General features: G+C 32.3%; 1 protein-coding gene across 1 annotated transcript in view; it reads left to right on the top strand.

Annotated features, from left to right (window-relative positions):
• HERC1 (HECT and RLD domain containing E3 ubiquitin protein ligase family member 1) overlaps positions 1 to 19829 on the top strand; it is a 187947-nt gene that overhangs the window by 63947 nt on the left and 104171 nt on the right. The window contains exons 15-22 of the mRNA XM_051980891.1: positions 964 to 1116; positions 1254 to 1386; positions 3875 to 4066; positions 5509 to 5730; positions 9357 to 9530; positions 11990 to 12104; positions 12181 to 12301; positions 16989 to 17160. Of these exons, the coding sequence (XP_051836851.1) occupies positions 964 to 1116; positions 1254 to 1386; positions 3875 to 4066; positions 5509 to 5730; positions 9357 to 9530; positions 11990 to 12104; positions 12181 to 12301; positions 16989 to 17160 (1282 nt within the window). The remainder of the gene's footprint in view (positions 1 to 963; positions 1117 to 1253; positions 1387 to 3874; positions 4067 to 5508; positions 5731 to 9356; positions 9531 to 11989; positions 12105 to 12180; positions 12302 to 16988; positions 17161 to 19829) is intronic.

Raw genomic sequence — 19829 nt, forward strand, 5'->3', positions numbered from 1 at the left:
CTCAATCCTAGTTAATATTAGCATACATTATTTTGTTTTTTTCCCCACAAAAATCATGATTTGCAAAATTCTTGATTAAATCTAGATATATTCTATATACATTTATACATCTATATATTTTCCTGATATCTCTATCTCTAGTGAGCCTATAAAAGTGACAATGTTAGTTTAATCTGATTTGTTTTTGGTGAACCTTTTTCTTTCAAAAATTTTTAATAGTATTTTATTTTTCCAACTACATATAAAGATATTTTTCAATATTCACCTTTGCAAAACCTTGTGCTTCAGGTTTTTCTCCCTCTCTCCTTTTCCCCTCCCCAAAATAGCAAGTAATCCAACACAGATTAAACATGTACAATTCTTCTAAACATATTCCCATATTATTCATTGTCTTGCTCAAGAAAAATATCAAAAGGAAAAAAACAAACAACAACAACAACAATAAAAAGATGCAAATACTATCCTTTGATCCACATTCAGATTCCATAATTTTCTCTCTGGATGTGAATGGCGCTTTCCATCATGAGTCTGTTGGAATTGTGATGAATCATTGGTGAACCTTTTTCAAATGAATTTAAATACTCATTCTAGATTTTGTTTAGATATTAATGTTTAGATATTAATAAAAGGATTAATCACTGGTTCCCCTAATTTTAAAAACAATTGGCATTTTTTAGAGTTTCCATTTGGGATTACTCTCATTTTCATTGAGTTTAAAAAAAAAAGATTACCAACAACATTTCATTGATCATACCTTTTAATCTGTGCAGTGTTTGCTAGCCTTTTTTGATTTTATTGTTTACAACTGTATCATTCTCATTATTATACTTGATCTTTTTACCCATCATTACTCTTAAGTTGGCTACTTTTTGCACGTACATGCCTTTTTAAAATCTGAGTTTATTAATGAATTTTGGTAATTTAATTAATTTATGCACACAACTTTATTTTGTATCTTTTTAGGATCAAGCATTTGGAGAACTAGAAAAAAATAGTGATAAATTTTTACTTGGGACATCGTCATCTGAGAATAGCCAACCTGCTCACCTTCATGAATTGCTTTGTTCACTGCAGAAGCAGCTTTTAGCATATTGCCACATCAACAGTGTTAGTGAGGTATTTGATTCTATCTTTTGAGAAGATTGTGACAAATAAATGGTCTCAGGACTTCAGTATTTGCAATTTTGAGAACTGTTTTTGTGACTTAAATTTTTCAGAATTTTAGTAATTTAAGCAACTCTTCTTCTTTATAGAATTCAAGCAGTGTGGCATTGCTTCACAAACACCTTCAACTCTTATTACCTCATGCCACAGATATCTATTCACGTTCTGCAAATTTGTTGAAAGAAAGTCCTTGGAATGGCAGTGTTGGTGAAAAACTAAGAGGTTTGTACTAATTAAATTTCAGGTTTAGTGTATTTAAGTCAAGATTCTTCTTCCTGTTTTTGAGCTTTTGGAAACAGTGAAATTCCTTGCTAGAGGTTCTTTAGTAATCCAGAAAGTTATAGAGAAGCAGAAATATTTCAGATATCTAGCTAGCAGCTTTGAACTCTTAAAAGTCTTTAGCAAATTTTGCAGCTTTGAACTCTTAAAAGTCTTTAGCCAATTTTGATCAATATATTGGAAAGAGTTATTTTTAAGTTGAAGGTTAGGTATATAAAATCATAAAAATTAATTTTAAATAGCACAACTTAAGATTTTTTTTTTTTATGTAGTTTGAAAAGTGTTGTTTTCCAGAGTAATTTTAGATAAATTTTTTTTATAGTTGGCATTGCCTTAACATGAAATCTTGAAGCATAAGTCCTTTAACTAATTTAAAATAACCTTCTTTAAATATTGGTCATCTACCTATGTCAAGATATTTTTGTATATCTGTAGTTTAAAAATCTAAAGTGGTGGTGAGTGATTTCTCCATGTATCTACATTGGCATCTCCAGACAACTCCCATTTTTCCTTTTTTTTTTTTTTTTAAAAAGAATTATTTTTCTTTTTAATCTTAAAAATTCAGTTCTTGAATATTTTCCATCCTTTCTGGGCTGACTTTCCTTGCAGCTTGTTGATCTGTTGAATCTATGTTTTTTTCTTTATTTTCTCAATTTCTCAATGCATCTCAGCCTCTGATTTGCTTTTCTTTTTATTATAAAACTCTAGGCCATTTTCCTGCAAGGTTTCCACCATTCTCCCCCCCCCCCCCCCACTTTAGTAATTAATTCCTCCTCATTAAAATGAATCAGAATTGTCTAGAATCTATAATTGCTGTTTTCATCTTCCTTTTTTTTTAAATGGGTGAATTAATCATTGAAACAAATCAAAACAAATGAAGAACTGGTTTTGACAGAGAAAAAGAACTGAACAGTTGTCTGGATAATTTGAAGTTTCCTATCTCCACCATATACCTTTTTTTCAAGCTTGTGCCTAAACTTCCCATCTCTGCCTTTTCTGTCCAGGTTGTCTGGATACTCTGATAACAAAATTGTTTTGTTTTGTTTTGTTTTTCTCTCTTTCCATTGATTTTTAGTCAGATAATCTCCATATCTTTCAGAACCCTCTGATACTTGAATGTCTCTACATCAGTATGCTCTCTGAATAGACAATGCTAGCCCTCCTTTTAACTATCCTTTTTCTTTTAAATAAGATGTGTTCATTTAGAGTTATGTTATAGTTGTGGATTTCATCCTTTTCATTATTAAGATCTCTAGATTTTCTTGTTTGCTTAAGCTTTAGGCATTGACATTTAGCCAGTCAAATTGCAAGTTTTTCTGTTAGATTCTATTGTAAATTTTTGTTACCTGTAAATTTTGGGGTGACTCAGATGCTATTCTTATTCCTTCAATTTACTCTTGATGTTTGGTATATATGTAATCTCTCCACTCCCCTCCCAATAATTTTTAGGTTAAAATTCTTTTGATTAGATTTTCAAATCTAATTTGATCATTCTTACTAGTCTTTCTGAAGTTGTACTTTATCTATGGCCAGAATTCTCTTAATAAGGGTTAGATACCCTCATTCTCAATTTCAGCTGCTTAGCCAGCAGTTCATTTCCCCAATTTTTTGTTTCTATCCTATGCTTTTATTAAGTAACAGTGAGAAAAATCCAACTTATGCTCTTGTGATTTTCAGTTTTTTGCCTAAGACTTTATAGTCTTTGTGATACTTTTTAGATTCTTCCTCACGGTGTCATTCATACCCACCTGAATCACTAAGAGGAAGGAGTAGTTATATTCTTTGATGAGCTTTGAAACGTTCTGCTATGTCTTAACTATTTGCTCAAGACAGACATCAGGCTTCTTATAGTTGAGTTATCTTAGTGTTCCTTTTTAGGTAATTGCCAATTTTGCATTTCAGGCCTTGCTTGAATGATTTCTCATTTTACAATTCAATGTTTCTACTGTCATTCCTTGGATGATAAGCAGTTGCTTCTTTCTCCAAGCATCTAGCTCTCTCCTCTTCAGAAATAGCCTCATCTTTTTTTTTTTTAGGTGTGTTAATGTTGACCTTTTGCTTCTCTTCTTCTACTGTCTACTTCCTTACAAGTGGAGCGTTTATTTCCTTCCTTTGTCTCTCAGATCACTTTTCTAGGTGAAGTCCTTATTCCATTTCCTTGAGAAATACTTCATTGTACCTATTATCTTGGTATGTGGAAAGGTTTATCCATGAGTCCTTCCACCTTCTCTTAGAGAGAGAACAGCTTATGTTTGAAGTCAATACCAGTCCCTTGACTGCGGCAAGAATGGGAAGAGCACACATGAAGCCACTTCACAAAGACAACATGTTGGGCTTAGGTGAACTAAGGATCTGAACTAAATATATGTCTTAGATATTTTAAATTAAATTCACATCATTTCTTAATTTTGCTTTATATTTCCTTTTTTAGATGTCATTTATGTATCTGCTGCTGGCAGTATGCTCTGCCAGATTATTAATTCTTTACTGTTGCTGCCAGTGTCAGTGGCTCGGCCTTTGCTGAGTTATCTACTAGACCTCTTGCCACCTCTTGATTGCCTTAATCGACTGTTGCCAGCTGCTGCTCTTTTAGAAGACCAAGAGTTGCAGTGGCCTCTTCATGGTAAGCAGAAGTACTTAATTATAATGATATGGGAAAAAGAGCAGATAATGTTGGCAAAGTTGTTACTCTTGCTTAGGACAGTTTATAAGAGCTTTCAGAATGAGAAAGGCAACATGGAGCACATATAGCTTGTTCAAATGAAGATTTGTTTGGGAAAATAGCGACTGCATACATGACTTTACAATGATTTCATCTTTTAAATAAACTGAAATGGAGTTTTTAAAGTTTATTTATTCAGCAATGAAACATGTGTGAGACTGGGCCTAGAAATATTAATTTGATATGTAAAGGGTTAAAATTCATAAGAGTGACTTGTCTCCATTTGACTAATTTGTGATACTATTATTTTTATTTGAAGTGTTATCTAAACAAATTTTACTTATAAATGAAAATAATGGACTCTACAAAAGTAGTTGAAGTTGAAAATATTCTCTTTAGAAGTACAAAAATATATTGTTTCTTTGAAGGCATTTTAAGGTCACTAAAATAACATTGTTATGGAAAAATATAAATTGAACTATTTTAAGTGGAATATAGTCTTAAGGAAAGAGCATTTGATTAAGAGAGAATTGTTGTCCTGAGCCTAATATTAGTTAAATTGTGTGATCCTTGGTGAGTTACTTTTCCTCTTGAGGCCTTTTGTTTCTTTACCTTTAAAATTAAGAATTTGAACTAGATGGTATCTGAATTCTCTTCTTACTGTAAAATTCTCTGCATTTTTTTTGAATGATGATGGAAAGAAGTGCCAAATCCATAAATCATTAAAATACTGGTTAGTATATAAACTACTCTGTTTTCTCAGATTAAAAAAAAAATACCTTTCTTAATTTACTAACATTAACCACTTCTTTAAGAATGTAGATAAATGCCATATTAATGAAGAAATGGATAATAATTACATTAAATGGCAATTAAAAAAGATTTCTTTTAAACTACATAAAATTAAATCTAGAAAATAAAAGGTATAGAACATTTATTTGAAAACCTTTGTCATATCATCATTGTATTAAAATTAATGGGATGTAAAAAGGAAATCATAATTATATTGTTTATTTTTTCACAAATATAGAACTATATTGATATATTATATAATAAAATCATTTATGTGTTGTTGACTTTTTCTTGAAAGTATATTGTAAGCCTTCAAGGAAGCAAAAAAAAATTTAGACAGCTCTGAACACAATGTGTAGTATTCATTACATATGCTTTCTTGAAACGGAAATTTATTGCTTTATAATTTGAATCCTCTCATGTTTTATTGTACACACATGGTAATGATTTTTTCTCCCCATATTATATTTAAGGTATAAATGAAGTATATTGTTTATCATATTGTAGTATGATAAAATGTTAAACTGCTTATTTTACTAGTACTTCAATAGACTTTTGTGTTTCAGGGAACATAAAATAAAGCAGCATTCACTAATGATTTTTTCCCTTAGGAGGGCCAGAACTGATTGACCCAGCTGGAGTGCCCCTTCCTCAGCCTGCTCAGTCGTGGGTGTGGCTTGTAGATCTAGAGAGAACTATTGCTCTCCTCATTGGGCGGTGTCTTGGGGGCATGTTGCAAGGCTCTCCTGGATCTCCCGAGGAGCAAGATACAGCATACTGGTTGAAAACACCACTATTCAGTGATGGTGTTGAAATGGATATTCCTCAATTAGGTAAACTGCCCCTATAAACAGTGTCTGGTTTGCTACTTTTTTGTTGGATTTTCCTCATTCTGTCATGTCATAATTAGAGTACTAATAGAAAATAATCCAAGAACAGTAAGGGTTCAGAGGTTGTAACTTCAAGCTTTCATGAAGACAGATGGGATGATGGGATATAATAGAAAGAAAACGCACTTTGAAATTTGGTATATAGACAGTTCTCACTTTGTCAATTTGCATTATACAAATTTGACTGACTTTACATACAGAATTCTAAAAGAAATCTGCATTCCAGAAAAATACCTACATGTGTGCTCTCTTAGAACACCTGCCTTGGCACTTTATAGCTTCCCTTTCTACTCCTCCCTGTCTTCCTTCCCTCCCCCCAAGTCTAATTCCCCTTAATCCTAAAAATAACTTCTCCTAGTAAAAGCAGAAGAATACTCATGGAGAGACCTCCAATGCCAGATTTGAAGCTTGACTTAAAATCTCCAGCACTGAAAGAGAGGAGACCTTTGTCCTATTTTACCCACTCACCCCATGTCTGTCCCCTGAGTATTCTATTCAGTTCAAACCTGAAGTGACAGGTTTTGGCCTCAGCTCATTCCTCCTGTCCCTGTATGTTCTTGAATTTTGTGGCAACCTCCTTTCTCCATGGGCAGGAGGTCAACTTTCTGTCTTCCTCTCTCTCTTCACCATGTCCAAAGGTAAATTCACATTATGTAAAAATCACTGTACATAGAACAGTCTACTTATGTAAAGTGAGAAATGTCTGTATTTAGGCGCTTTCTCTAACTAACTTAAAGCAACTTAAATATTCTCTTTGCCTTATGTATTTTTAATTATAATGAAAAATGATTATACTCAGTTACATCTTGTTTTATAGACTATATTTTGTTCAAATCAAATAAACTGATTCTGACAGTCCTGGAATGTATTCCCTTATTGTCCCTACCTTCCAATCATGTTTTCTTTAATCATTGAAAAAGCATTTATTTAGAACTTTCTACATTTTAGGGTCTGTGCTAAGCACTGGCATTACCAAGAAAGCTAAAAGCAATCCTTTCCATTGGAGAACTCATAGTTAATGGACAAAACAAGATGAAAATAACTAGGAAAAATAATCAGTAAAAAATGTACAAGAAGAAATCTCAGAGGGAAGGCATTAGCAGCTTGGACAGAAAAATGCTTCCTTCAGAAGATAGGAGTTGGAGTTGAGTTCAGACTTGAAATAATACAGGATAATTCGGAGGTGGGTGTGAGAAGAGAGCATTCCAGGGATGGGAAACAACTGCTGCAGAGGCACAAAGTTGGGAGATGGAATATTTATTGTATGAAAGAAATAGTAAAACGAGTCAGCAGAGCTGGATGATTGAGTGCATGGAAGGTTGTAAAGTATAAGACTGGATAGATAAGGAGAGACACACCAAGTTGTAAAGAGCTTTCAGTGATGGATGAAGGAGGATGATCTTAGAAGTCATAGGGCACCTTTAAAATTTATTGAGTAGGGGAATGCTATGGTCAGACAACTTTTTAGAAAAATCACTTTTTCATCTAATTAGAGAATAGATTGGAATGTAGGAAGATTTGAGGCATTTAGAAGGATAATATGGTGGTTTAGACAAGAGGTAAAAAGGGCTTGTACTGGGATCATGGCTTTGTAAGTGGAGAGGAGAAGTTATATATAAGATATTGTAAAGGTAGACATGACAAGATTTGGCAGTCAGTGGGTGAGAGTGAGGCTCCTAGGGACAAGTATCTTGAAACTCGGGGAGTGGTAATGCTCTGAGCAGTAATAGGAAAGTAACAGGATTAAAAAGATAGTAAGGGAGTTCAAAAGAAGGAAAGGATTAGAAAATGGGGCAGAAGGGCAAATAATGAGATTTGGTTTGGACATAGTTGAATTTCGAGTGCCCATAGAATATACATTATTTAAAAATATTCAAAATTGTTTAAAAATATTCAAATTACAGTCAGTGATAAAAGACTAGTATTTAGGCTAGAAATTAGGGATGATAGGTATGGGGTTCATTTGCATAGATAGTGTTTGGAACCATGGGAACTGATGAGATCATTAAGCCTGAAGTATAGAGGAAAAGAAAGAATTTCTATAGATAATTGGATGGTTATCCATACTCATTGGATGTAACGCGTTTGAAGAAACTTAGGAGGAGACATTGGAAAGGTGGGAAGAGAATCAAAGAGCAGTGCCATAAAAACCTAGAAAGGTATCTAGGAAAGGATTAAATTATTTCCAAGATTTCTTCTGGCTCTAATATTCTTTATATCTTTGTCCAAAAAACAAAACAAACAACAACAAAAAACCCAAACCAGCCAGGCACACAAAAAAACCCATTCAAAATAACCAAAAAACCAGACCTGATTAGAATTAGAAAGAGAAACTGAGAACAACTCTAAAATGAAAGAGAAATTTTATTTTGAATATTGAGGAAATTTTGTTGTTTTATAAATGAAATAGTTACCGTATATACTCGAGTATAAGCCAACCTGAATATAAGCCGAGGCCCCTAATTTTAACCCAAAAATCTGGGAAAACTTATTATATCAGTAGGTTTAGGTAGTGCACCGGTGCCCGCAGAGGAGGAGAGCGGGTGCCAATATACGTATGTAGAGCGGATGCCAGCATTAGTATACAGTCTGGTCACCGATTGTGACACTACAGGAACAGCCGCATCATCGTAGCAACAGCCGGCCCTGTAGTATCACAGTTGGCACTCGCGCTGTATACTACACAGCAGGGAGGCATTCAAAGGGATATTTACACATGTTTTATCTAGTGACTCGAGTATAAACCGAGGAGAGGATTTTCTGCCCAAAAATTGGGCAGAAAAACTTGGCTTATACTCGAGTATATACGGTATACAGATTCTGTGGTGAGCCAAAAGATCCTTCTACTGATTAATGAATATGAGTATGCTAATGATATGCCTTAATAAAGGGAAAAGGAAAATGAAATTGGACATAATTGCTTAGAAATACTCATTTACTTTCTCCATTTTCTCTTGATTGATTTGGCCTTTTGCTAGCATTCAAAATATTTTCTGGAAAAAAATTTGTTTTTACTTACTATTATTTTCTGTTTCTTAAAATTAGTGTTGCTTTCTGAAAAGATGCTATTTGTTTAAAATGTAATTTAATATGGTTTGTATGCTTAAGTAAAATTGTTACTGAGTATGAGTTTTCTCTTTTTAGTGCAAATGTTTAGTAGTTCACTTATATTTTGGGCTAAAAATGCTTTTGTGATTTAGCATAGGAACCTAATTCCAATTCATGACATTATTTAAAGCCTTCCACATATCAACAATCCATATACAAACTAATTTTTGGAACAGAATCTATTTAGAAATTGGGTTCTTGTTTGTACTTAATAAAAAGACATGACTTAAATTATGGAATATCATTTATTTTTATCGAATTACCCTTTCATAATGAAATCCAATTAAATGTAAAAAAGGAAAAGACTTCATTTAGTGTATGTGTCATCTTTAGTTGTGCTTAAGGATTCTGCCTGATTTTATTTGCCAGATTTGCTTGTATATTTGTGAAAAAGTTAGTATGTTTTTTTATAACATATACAAAATATGAGAAATTTTAAATAATGCTAAATTTGTTTTTAGACAAATGTATGAGTTGCCTATTAGAAGTGGCTCTTTCTGGAAATGAAGAACAAAAGCCATTTGATTACAAGTTACGGCCTGAAATTTCTGTCTTTGTTGACTTAGCATTGGGTTGTACAAAAGAACCTGCTCGTAGTCTTTGGATCAGTATGCAAGATTATGCTATTAGTAAAGGTAAGATGAAGAAAATAAAAGGAATTTACTTCTGTAATTATGGTAGTTGATAATATTGACTGTCATATATATCTAATAGAATAGAGTGGTACAATTGTTTCTTTTCAGTGCAAAAATTGAAGTATCAAATTAATTGATCAATAAAGTGACTTTTAACTTGTTCTCCCTTTGGTGAGAGATGTGTTTGGTACTACTTGAGATAGTACCTCAACAACACTTGAAAATTGGTAGTACCTCAACAACACTTGAAAATTACATAAATTGATAGATCATTATTTACAAAGGTTTCTGTTTTCCAAATTGATAAGATTCCTTTAAACATCTGCTTGTGTTTCCCTGGACATTTGGTGGAATGTAAGCATTGGAATAAATGTCTTAAAGTCTCTGGATTTTGATCTTTGATCTTAATTAGTAACCCTGGATTCTGGTCTTTGATCTTAATTAGTTATATAAACTTAAGCCATACAGTATATTTTGTTATAGCCTCAATTTTAAAGTGTACCATCGGGAAAAAAAACCTCACAAAATTGTAAGATTACCAGTCATATAATTAATATAGGTGAAAGTTGTTTGGAAAGAATAAGAATACTATTGTTCATTTTTCAAATTTTTTTCCAAAATAATTTTACACATAATTTTTCTAAGCACATAAGCCTATTATCTGAGCTTTTTCGCACCATCCTTTTTTTTCTACAACACTTTAGTTCTAGTTCTAAATAATGATCTCTGGATTGATCAGGATCAGAATCGTGTTTCCACAGTTGACATTCTTCCCATCATTCTTCCTTACCCTCCCTTTTATTTTCCTCTGTTCCTTTGCAGTTTCTCCTTTCTGCAACAACAACAAAAAAAGAGTAAAGATCACATTCAGAGGTTTTCACCTACTGCACTCTATTGTTTTCATGTGTAGTGGCAAAATGAAATGTAAATGATTCAGATCTTTAAAATACCAGCAGATGGTGTCTTTGTAAGTGTCACCCTATTCATTGATTCATTCATTCATTCAACAAATATCTTTTGACTGCCTACTATCGTAGGTAGAGACAATAGGAAAGAAAAAAGTTTAAAATTTTCTCATTGCTTACATTCCCCCCAATTTATTATGGATCCTGACAGGGATTTTAGAATTTTTAATTATTTTTTTTTGTGTGTGTGTTTAGGTCTTCTTCTATAATACCACTTTGTTGTGATGTTACACTTGTCAAATATTTGAGAGACATTTTAGGTGTTGAATGAACCAGAAGCACAACACACAGTCCTATTTACTGAAAAGCTTTTTACAGTGTAATAGATGTTGTAATTCATCATCATTGGGAAGCATTCTGTAATATTTGATTAGAAATGAATGCAGGCTTTATAAAGAACCCAGTATTTTCTAAAAAAATCTTTTCAGGATAATAATCTCTGCCAGTTATAAAACTCAGAAAATGAAATGCCTCAATTTTGATGTTTTATTTGATTTAGTTGTCAATTAAATAGTGATGCCTTCTGAAAGACCTAGTTGTAGTTAAGTCATGACAATTTTAGACAATGCTTATAGCCTCTTACTATAGTTTTAACTAATGACTTGTCAGAATTGATTGGCAAAATCAACGACTATCTTCCTACTTAGAATCTATCATGTTTTAAATTTTATGAAATGCTTAAAATATTGAATTCTCTAAAAAATATATTCTTGAGTTTGAATGCTGATTTTATTGGGTATGGACAATATGAATAGAACCTATCAGGTTTTTATTCCTCTGGCTTAGCCTTTTGGTACCGAAGTACTAATGTTTAATGTCATTAGGGACATAAGACTAGAACTTAAATGGATAGTTTAAAAATATGCCATTTAAAAAAAATATTTGAGTTTAAAATGGTTGCTTTTAAAAAATAATTTCTTTTCAAAAAGAATAAATTGCAGTGTAGTTGAAAAATAGTGTTATTAAACATTATCTTGGAATATTTCCCAAAAAACAAAATGAAATAAAAGTTTCTGATATGATCAAGAACAAATAAAAATTTAAACCTATTCTTATTTTGTTTTGTTCAAAGTCATCTAAAAGCATATTGCAATGGCTGTATATATTGTAGGCATTTACTAAATGCTTGTTGAATGAATGGAGTTTGTATCTGCAGCAATCTTTGTTTAGGAAACATTCCTGATTCAGGTGGTGGAACTTTACTACTTCTGAAAAGTAAAGAACTTAAACTAACATAGAATAAAATCAAGAAAATAATTTTTAAAAAATACCTAACTAACCCTCATCAACATACTTTTCTAACTTTCTTGTCTGATTTTTAATGGCCTTTGATGGTCTCAAATCAACTATTTTTTAGTTCCTTACCCAAAGTAAGTGCATATTGTTCATGGTGTTTAGAAAGCTGCTATGAATAAGTTATTACTAAAACTATTAAAATGGAACGAGTTGCATTTTTACCCTTTTTGAATTTTAATAAATCATTTTTATTTTCAGATTGGGACAGTGCAACTTTAAGTAATGAGTCACTCCTGGACACTGTATCTAGATTTGTTCTTGCAGCTCTTCTGAAACACACGAATTTACTTAATCAAGCATGTGGAGAGAGCAGGTAAATAACCTGGAATAGCCTGAAAATAATTTTTACCTCATGACACTAGATGTTATAACGGTTCTTCTTTACTTAGGTATCAACCGGGTAAAACCTTAGCAGAAGTATATCGTTGTGTGTATAAAGTTCGAAGTCGTTTACTTGCTTGCAAGAACATGGAACTCATTCAAACTAGGTCATCTTCAAGAGATCGATGGGTAAGATTAGAAATCATTGATATGGAAAAGATGTGCATTGCATGGAGTTAAGTGTTCAAAAAATGTTTGAATGAAAAAATGATCTCAAGGTTTTAGTTAAATTATAAGCTTAATATATTTAGCAGTAACTACTCTAGAAGCTGTTGCAGTCTTAGGCTTGCTTGATAATAGTATGGTGTTTTAATCATGGAAAATAATAATCCAAATTATGCTTCACACTCTCAGCTTTGCTACCATGCATCAGCTATCTTCTTCCTTTTCTCTGACTTCCAGGATAGACAGGTTGAAAGTTACTAAGGAACAAATTCTAGCTCATAATAGCAAAAAATCCCTTCCCTCCAAAACAAAACAACCCCCCCCCCAATCAATTTTTAAAAAATAATATGGACCTTCTTTTAATAGAAAAGAACTACTTTGTCATTGTAGGTAATGGAAGCTAAGGCTCAAAATTCCCTCAATGTAATCGCATAATTTAGCAGTAATAAGAGTTGACTTGTCGCTAAAAGTAATGAAGGTTGATGTTGGATGATACCAATGATAGTATGGAAGGGCTTAAAATACAGGGGAATCTGGCCTAAATGACATGTTATACAGTCCCTTCCTAATGTAAGATTCTTTGATTCTAATCTGTAAATACAATGCTGGATATTGTAGAAATGTCCTTTAGAAATATTTGTTTTGTCAATGTCTTTATTATCTTGTGCTGCAGTGTAAGTAACCTTTAGTTTTAGTTTTAGTTTTTTTTAAATCTAAGCATACTTTGAAACTTACATTGTGTAGCTAAAATTTAGTTGTTAGAACTTTTTATTGTGTTGTTAATAAGCAATACAAAGGGTCATAGTTAGAACAAGGAAGCCCTATGTTCATATTCTAATGTCACATACTAGCCTATGCCACCCTGATCAAAATCACTTAAACTCTTGGTGCTCTAGGCAACTCTTTTTTAAAAATAAAAATTGATATCTTCTGTTTTTTACATTATAATAGTTTTCTACAACAATCCTCCCCCTCCCAGACAACCAGCTAATATAACAAATAGTATTTTTTTAAAGATAAAAAAAAAAGAAAAAAATTAAGAAAACCAGCACAAATGATCATTATATTTAAAAAGTCTGAAAATGTGCAATATGCAATATCTGTGAACCTCCCACCTCCATGAAGAGATAGATTGGGGTCCTATCATGTCTCTTCATTGAGTCATGCCTCTTCATAATTTAGATTTATAAAGTTTTGATTCTTTTTTTTTTTACTGGTTTTGTTCTTTCCATTTATATCATTGTGGTTTTTGTGCATTTTTTTGCCTTTATTTTTATTTTGCATTCAGCTCATGAATGCTTATGTGTTTTCATATATATAATTTCTTATATATATAATATTACATATAATATAAATTTCCATTTATATTCATGTACTGTGATTTGTTTAGCTATTCCTCAGTTGATATCTTCTTTGTTTCCAGGTCTTCGTTATATTTCAAAAATTTAATATAATTATTTTAGAGTACATGGGGATTTTTTCCTTATCAATTTTTTTTTTGGGGGGTATATAAGCCTTGTTATGGCATGTGTGTTTCAAAGGGTATGGATATTTCAGTCACTTTATTTTCATAATTCCAAAATACTTTCCAAAATGTTGTACTGCATCATAGCTCCACTAACAATCTATTACTGTGCCTATCATCCTGCAACTCCTCTCTGATTGATAGTTGCCATTTTTTGTCATCTTTGCTAGTTGTACATTTGTAGGTGAAATCTCAGCATTGTTTTGATTTTCATTTCTCTTATTAATGATTTGGAGTATTGTTAGGTGGTTGTGGATATTTTGCAATTCATCTGTGAACTGTTTGTTCATATCCTTTGATCATTTAGCTATTGGGGAATGGCTATTAATCTTACATATATTTATTGTTTATATATCTTAGATGCAGGTATTTTTCCCTTTTGACCACTCTAGGCAGTTCTTTTAAGATTTTAAGTTGAAGAGAAATGTCAATCTGTATTAGTAAAGCTAAAGGAAGTTTTCTAATATGGAAGTTTTGTCTGTGAAATTATAAGTCTAGCTTGTATTGCTATGAAGATCCTAATATTCTTTTTACTAGATAGAAATAAAGAAAGTTTGGTTTGGGGATATAGTTAAGCATGTAATAGATCAATTGCTGATTGTTCCTTAATATTAAAACCTTTTGTACTGTATGCAGTAGGAGACCTCATATAACATCTGGTACTTTTTAAAAATTTCTTTTTTCAGTTTTTAAAATTTGAAATAAAAACTATTTTAAAAATATAATAATAGAATAATCCTCTGTAGTTGTGTTTGGTAATTTTCTCTATCAAATTCCTTAAATTTTTCAGAATCTACCCCCCCTCTCCTTGTCTCAGCAGTAGTTCTTCTTAGGCTTAATTTACTATACGTGATTTTATACAAGTCCTATTAAGTTTCTCTGAAGTTCTCCCTTTCATAATTTTTCATTTTCTATTCCCCAGTTTGTAGGCATTCTATGAAAGTAGAGCAGCTGTAGATGTTTTTATACATGTGGGTCTTTTCCCTCTTTGCTTTCCATAATAGCTGATATCTCCACCAAGAGTCATACTTTTTTTGTCATTTTTGCCATTTTGATGAATATGAGGAGGAAACTCAGAATTGTTTCAATTTGCGTTCCTCTTATTAGCAATTTGAATTATTTTAAAATATAGTCACTGATAGCTTAAAATTTCTTCCTTTCTTGATCATTTATCTATTTGAAAAAGACTCTCATATATATAATCAGTTCTTTACATATCTTGAATAACTGATCTTTTATCAGAGAAACTTGCTAGAAAAACTTTCTTCAATTATTTTCCTTCTAATTTTGATCCTGTTGATTTTCCTTTTAATTGTAACTATTGCATTGATTTTGTTTATCCAAAACCTTTTGAATTTTATGTCATCAACATTGACCATTTTAATACCTGTTATACTCTTGTTTGGTCATGAACTTTTCCCCAGTCAGAAAGTTTTTTCTTCCTTGCTCCTCAAATTTGTTTTTGATGTATATCTACCTTTATGTATATATACCTTTATATCTAAGTGATGTATCAATGATGCAATTTCCATTATATGGCATATAATATGTTGGTCTTAAACCTAATTTCTTCCAAACTACATTCCAGTTTTCCTAGTGGTTTTTGTTGGATAGTGAGTTCTTATTCCCAGTGGTTGTAATCTTTGTGTTTCTAAAGTCATTATGTTATCTATCTTTATTTGCTTCTGAATATTGTATATCTAAACTCAACTGATTTACTCTTTTATTTTTACCTGCTGTCTTTCTAGCTTTATACTTATATGAGAATTTAATAGATTAAATCCCTCTTCCTCTAAGGTTTTCCTGTTTTCTTCATATAGATAATAATTATTTATGTATGATAATAGTAACATATACAACTTGAGCAATATTGTTCAAAAAAATCATTTATATGGTGGTACAGTAAATGGAGCACCAGCCTGGGAGTCAGAAGGACCTGAGTTCAAATTCAGATCCAGACACTTACTAAACTGTGTGACCCTAATTGCGTCAAAAAATTATTTATATAGAATTCATTACCATTCTTTCAAACCCATCCCTTTTTTGAAATTCTATTTTTCCAAACTACCATTCTATTAGTCTGTTAGTTTGCAAATTCTGTTTCATGATCAAATCCTTATTCTAATACAGTTGCCATATTTTGTCTTTATGATAATCCCTCTTTCCCCCATAATATATTTATGTACTTTCCCTTCTCTTCACTCACATTTCAGTAACCTTAATTCAGCTTTTCATCACTGCTCACTTGAACTTTATTGCGGTATCTTTTCATTTAGTCTTCTGGGCAGTCAAGTTGCTCTTCATTGTACTCTGTCTTCCTTACTAAGGCTGCCAAAATGATTTTTGTAAAGCACAAGTCTGACAATGTACTTGAGAAACGTCAATGGTTATTTTTTATTCCTGAGATCAAATATAAATAGCTTCATTTGACATTTCAAAACCCCTCAAAATTTGACTCCAACCTAATTTTCCAGACTTGTTATATCTTATTTTGCTGTCATTCATTTGTTGTCATTTACTGTCTGACTACTTATGTATGAATTTTCCTCTTCCATCTCCATGCTTTTTTGTCTTGCTGACCATTATGGCTGATGTGTATTCTCTGCCTCTTAGAATCCTGAGTTTCTTTAAAGCTCAGCTCAAGGACTGACACTTTCATGAAGTTTTTCTTTAGTTGCCTCAGATGTTAGTGCATTATTACACTTCCATACTACTTTGATATCTTCTCTCTCTCCCCGCCATTTCTTAGAGATAAATACATGTTGTCTCTCCTTAAGAGCTCCTTACTTTTGTCTTTATGGCTCCAGTGTTTCACAAATAGGAGGCACTTAATAAATGTCTGTTTACTGATTCATGTAAAGTCCTATTCATTAAACCTGTTCATGGTCTGTCTAAATTTCATCTCACATTCTATAGATGTAGATGTTTTATAGTAAAATTTTCTTAGGAAAAGTAGGAAGAGAAATATACTTTTACTCTGGAAATAATTTGTATTTAGATATTTATAGTAAAATGTGAACATTATTCATTTTAATATTTATCCAGAAATAAAAATGATATCAATACTGTATGTTAAGACTTGTGAAAATTGTTTTCATTATGCAATTTCTAATGATTTTTTTCAAGATTTCAGAAAACCAAGAATCTGTAGATACTGATGCACAAGAGCATTCTTTTACTCGAACCATTGATGAAGAAGCTGAGATGGAAGAGCAAGCAGAGAGAGATAGAGAAGAAGGACATCCTGAACAAGAAGATGAAGAAGAGGAGAGAGAACATGAAGTTATGACAGCTGGTAGTAAGTACAATTTGCACATATACATAAAATGTTATACTTTGGGTTTGTTAGTACTTGATCTTTTTAATAACAAACTTTTTTCAACTTTTTATTTAAAAGGTGGTAATACCCTAATTTTTAATTATGATTTTTATTTTATACTAAATTGAAAATAATCTTATGTACATTATATAAAGTGATATAATAGTTGTAAAAAGTGCCTTTATGTGCAGAAAAACCCTGTGATTAATTTTAAATACAACATGGACCTTGATAGGTTGGTTGGTTAGTTGTTGTTCTTCATTCTTGAAAAAGACCAAAATGGCATCACTAGGTTGGAGTTGAGTTACTATGTGTCTGACTATGGCTGATAACCAATATGTTCTGCCACAGGTTGAACACAAATAATCCCTATGAACATTTGGGGTACCTTCTCTAACTTTGAACAACTTGCAATTCTCTTGAGCATTAGCTTTGCTCCTTTGCTTTGCTCATACGACATGGCACCTTCCCTGATGAGGGCGTGCCATGCTGGGAGGTTTTATGCTAATCTCACCCATATCATATAATCAATTCTAAAGTTCTAAGGGGAGACCTTGAGAATTGTCCTTTTTCTGACAATTTTGTGAGCACTTAACCTATGTAAATTCTCCATAAAAGAGTCGTTTTGGCAAGCATACATTTGACATTTGAACAATATGGCCAGCCCAGCCAGCTTTCTTTTTTTTTTTTTTTTCTTTTTTTTTTTTTAATATTTTATTTTATTTTATTTAATAATAACTTTATATTGACAGAATCCATGCCAGGGTAATTTTTTTACAACATTATCCCTTGCACTCATTTCTGTTCCGATTTTTCCCCTCCCTCCCTCCACCCCCTCCCCTAGATGGCAAGCAGTCCTATATATGTTAGATATGTTGCAGTATATCCTAGATACAATAAATGTTTGCAGAACTGAACAGTTCTCTTGTTGCACAGGGAGAATTGGATTCAGAAGGTAAAAATAACCCGGGAAGAAAAACAAAAATGCAAATAGTTCACATTCATTTCCCAGTGTTCTTTCTTTGGGTGTAGCTGCTTCTGTCCATCATTTATCAATTGAAACTCAGTTAGGTCTCTTTGTCAAAGAAATCCACTTCCATCAGAATACATCCTCATACAATATCATTGTAGAAGTGTATAATGATCTCCTGGTTCTGCTCATTTCACTTAGCATCAGTTCATGTAAGTCTCGCCAAGCCTCTCTGTATTCATCCTGCTGGTCATTTCATACAGAACAATAATATTCCATAACATTCATATACCACAATTTACCCAGCCATTCTCCAATTGATGGGCATCCATTAATTTTCCAGTTTCTAGCCACTACAAACAGGGCTGCCACAAACATTTTGGCACATACAGGTCCCTTTCCCTTCTTTAGTATTTCTTTGGGATATAAGCCCAGTAGAAACACTGCTGGATCAAAGGGTATGCACAATTTGATAACTTTTTGGGCATAATCCCAGATTGCTCTTCAGAATGGTTGGATTCATTCACAACTCCACCAACAATGCATTAGTGTCCCAGTTTTCCCGCATCCCCTCCAACATTCATCATTATTTTTTCCTGTCATCTTAGCCAATCTGACAGGTGTGTAGTGGTATCTCAGAGTTGTCTTAATTTGCATTTCTCTGATCAATAATGATTTGGAACACTCTTTCATATGAGAGGTAATAGTTTCAATTTCATCATCTGAAAATTGTCTGTTCACATCCTTTGACCATTTATCAATTGGAGAATCAGCCAACTTTCTGCAACATGGTCTTTATAGACTGATGCAATTAATTTACATTTAATTCATAGCAGTTTAATGTTAGTTTAATCTTACTGTTATTCATTTATAGATCACTTGAATATTGCCAAGGACTGAATATATTCTGGGTCACCTTTTTGAAATTTTTTGTTTTCTTTTAAATATTCAGTTTAGCTCAGAGATCACACAATTAGGTTTTGGAAAGCTTTGCCATTCAATATAACTTCTTGTTGAAGGTTGTTACAACTTGTGTCAGTTTAGGTCCTCTATAATATACCTCATGGGAGGTAAAAATGCCTGGCAACCTTGTAAATTCTTGTATAGTGGGAACACATTTCTTGAAAATATATTCTTCATGAAAACCTGGTAACTGGTCTTCTTTCAACTGTAATATGTATACTCTTTTAAAATATATATTGTTTATTTTTATTTTTTTTATAATAATAGCTTTTTGTTTTTTGAAATACATGCAAAGATAGTTTTCAATATTCACATTTGCAAAACCTTGTATTCCATATTTTTCTCCCTCACTCCTGTCTTCCCTACACAACAAGCAATCTAGTATAGGTTCAACATGTGCAATTCTTCTAAACATATTTCCACATTTATCATGCTGCACAAGAAAAATCAGATCAAAAAGGGAGAAAAAATGAGAAAGAAGCAAGCAAACAACAACAAAGGTGAAAATACTTTGTTGTGATCCACATTCAGCCCCCATACTTCTCTCCCTGGATACAGATGGTTCTTTCTCTGTGTCATAAGTCTGTTGAAATTGACCTGAATCACCTCAAAATATGTAATCCATGTGAATGTCATGTTGCTTTCCATAGCATATGGAATCATGTATGTTATGTGGTTTGCCAGGTGAATTTTTTTTTTTGTGGCATTTTTAAAT

The sequence above is a fragment of the Antechinus flavipes genome, chromosome 2 (assembly GCF_016432865.1).
Source record: "Antechinus flavipes isolate AdamAnt ecotype Samford, QLD, Australia chromosome 2, AdamAnt_v2, whole genome shotgun sequence".
Classification (NCBI taxonomy): Eukaryota; Metazoa; Chordata; class Mammalia; order Dasyuromorphia; family Dasyuridae; genus Antechinus; species Antechinus flavipes.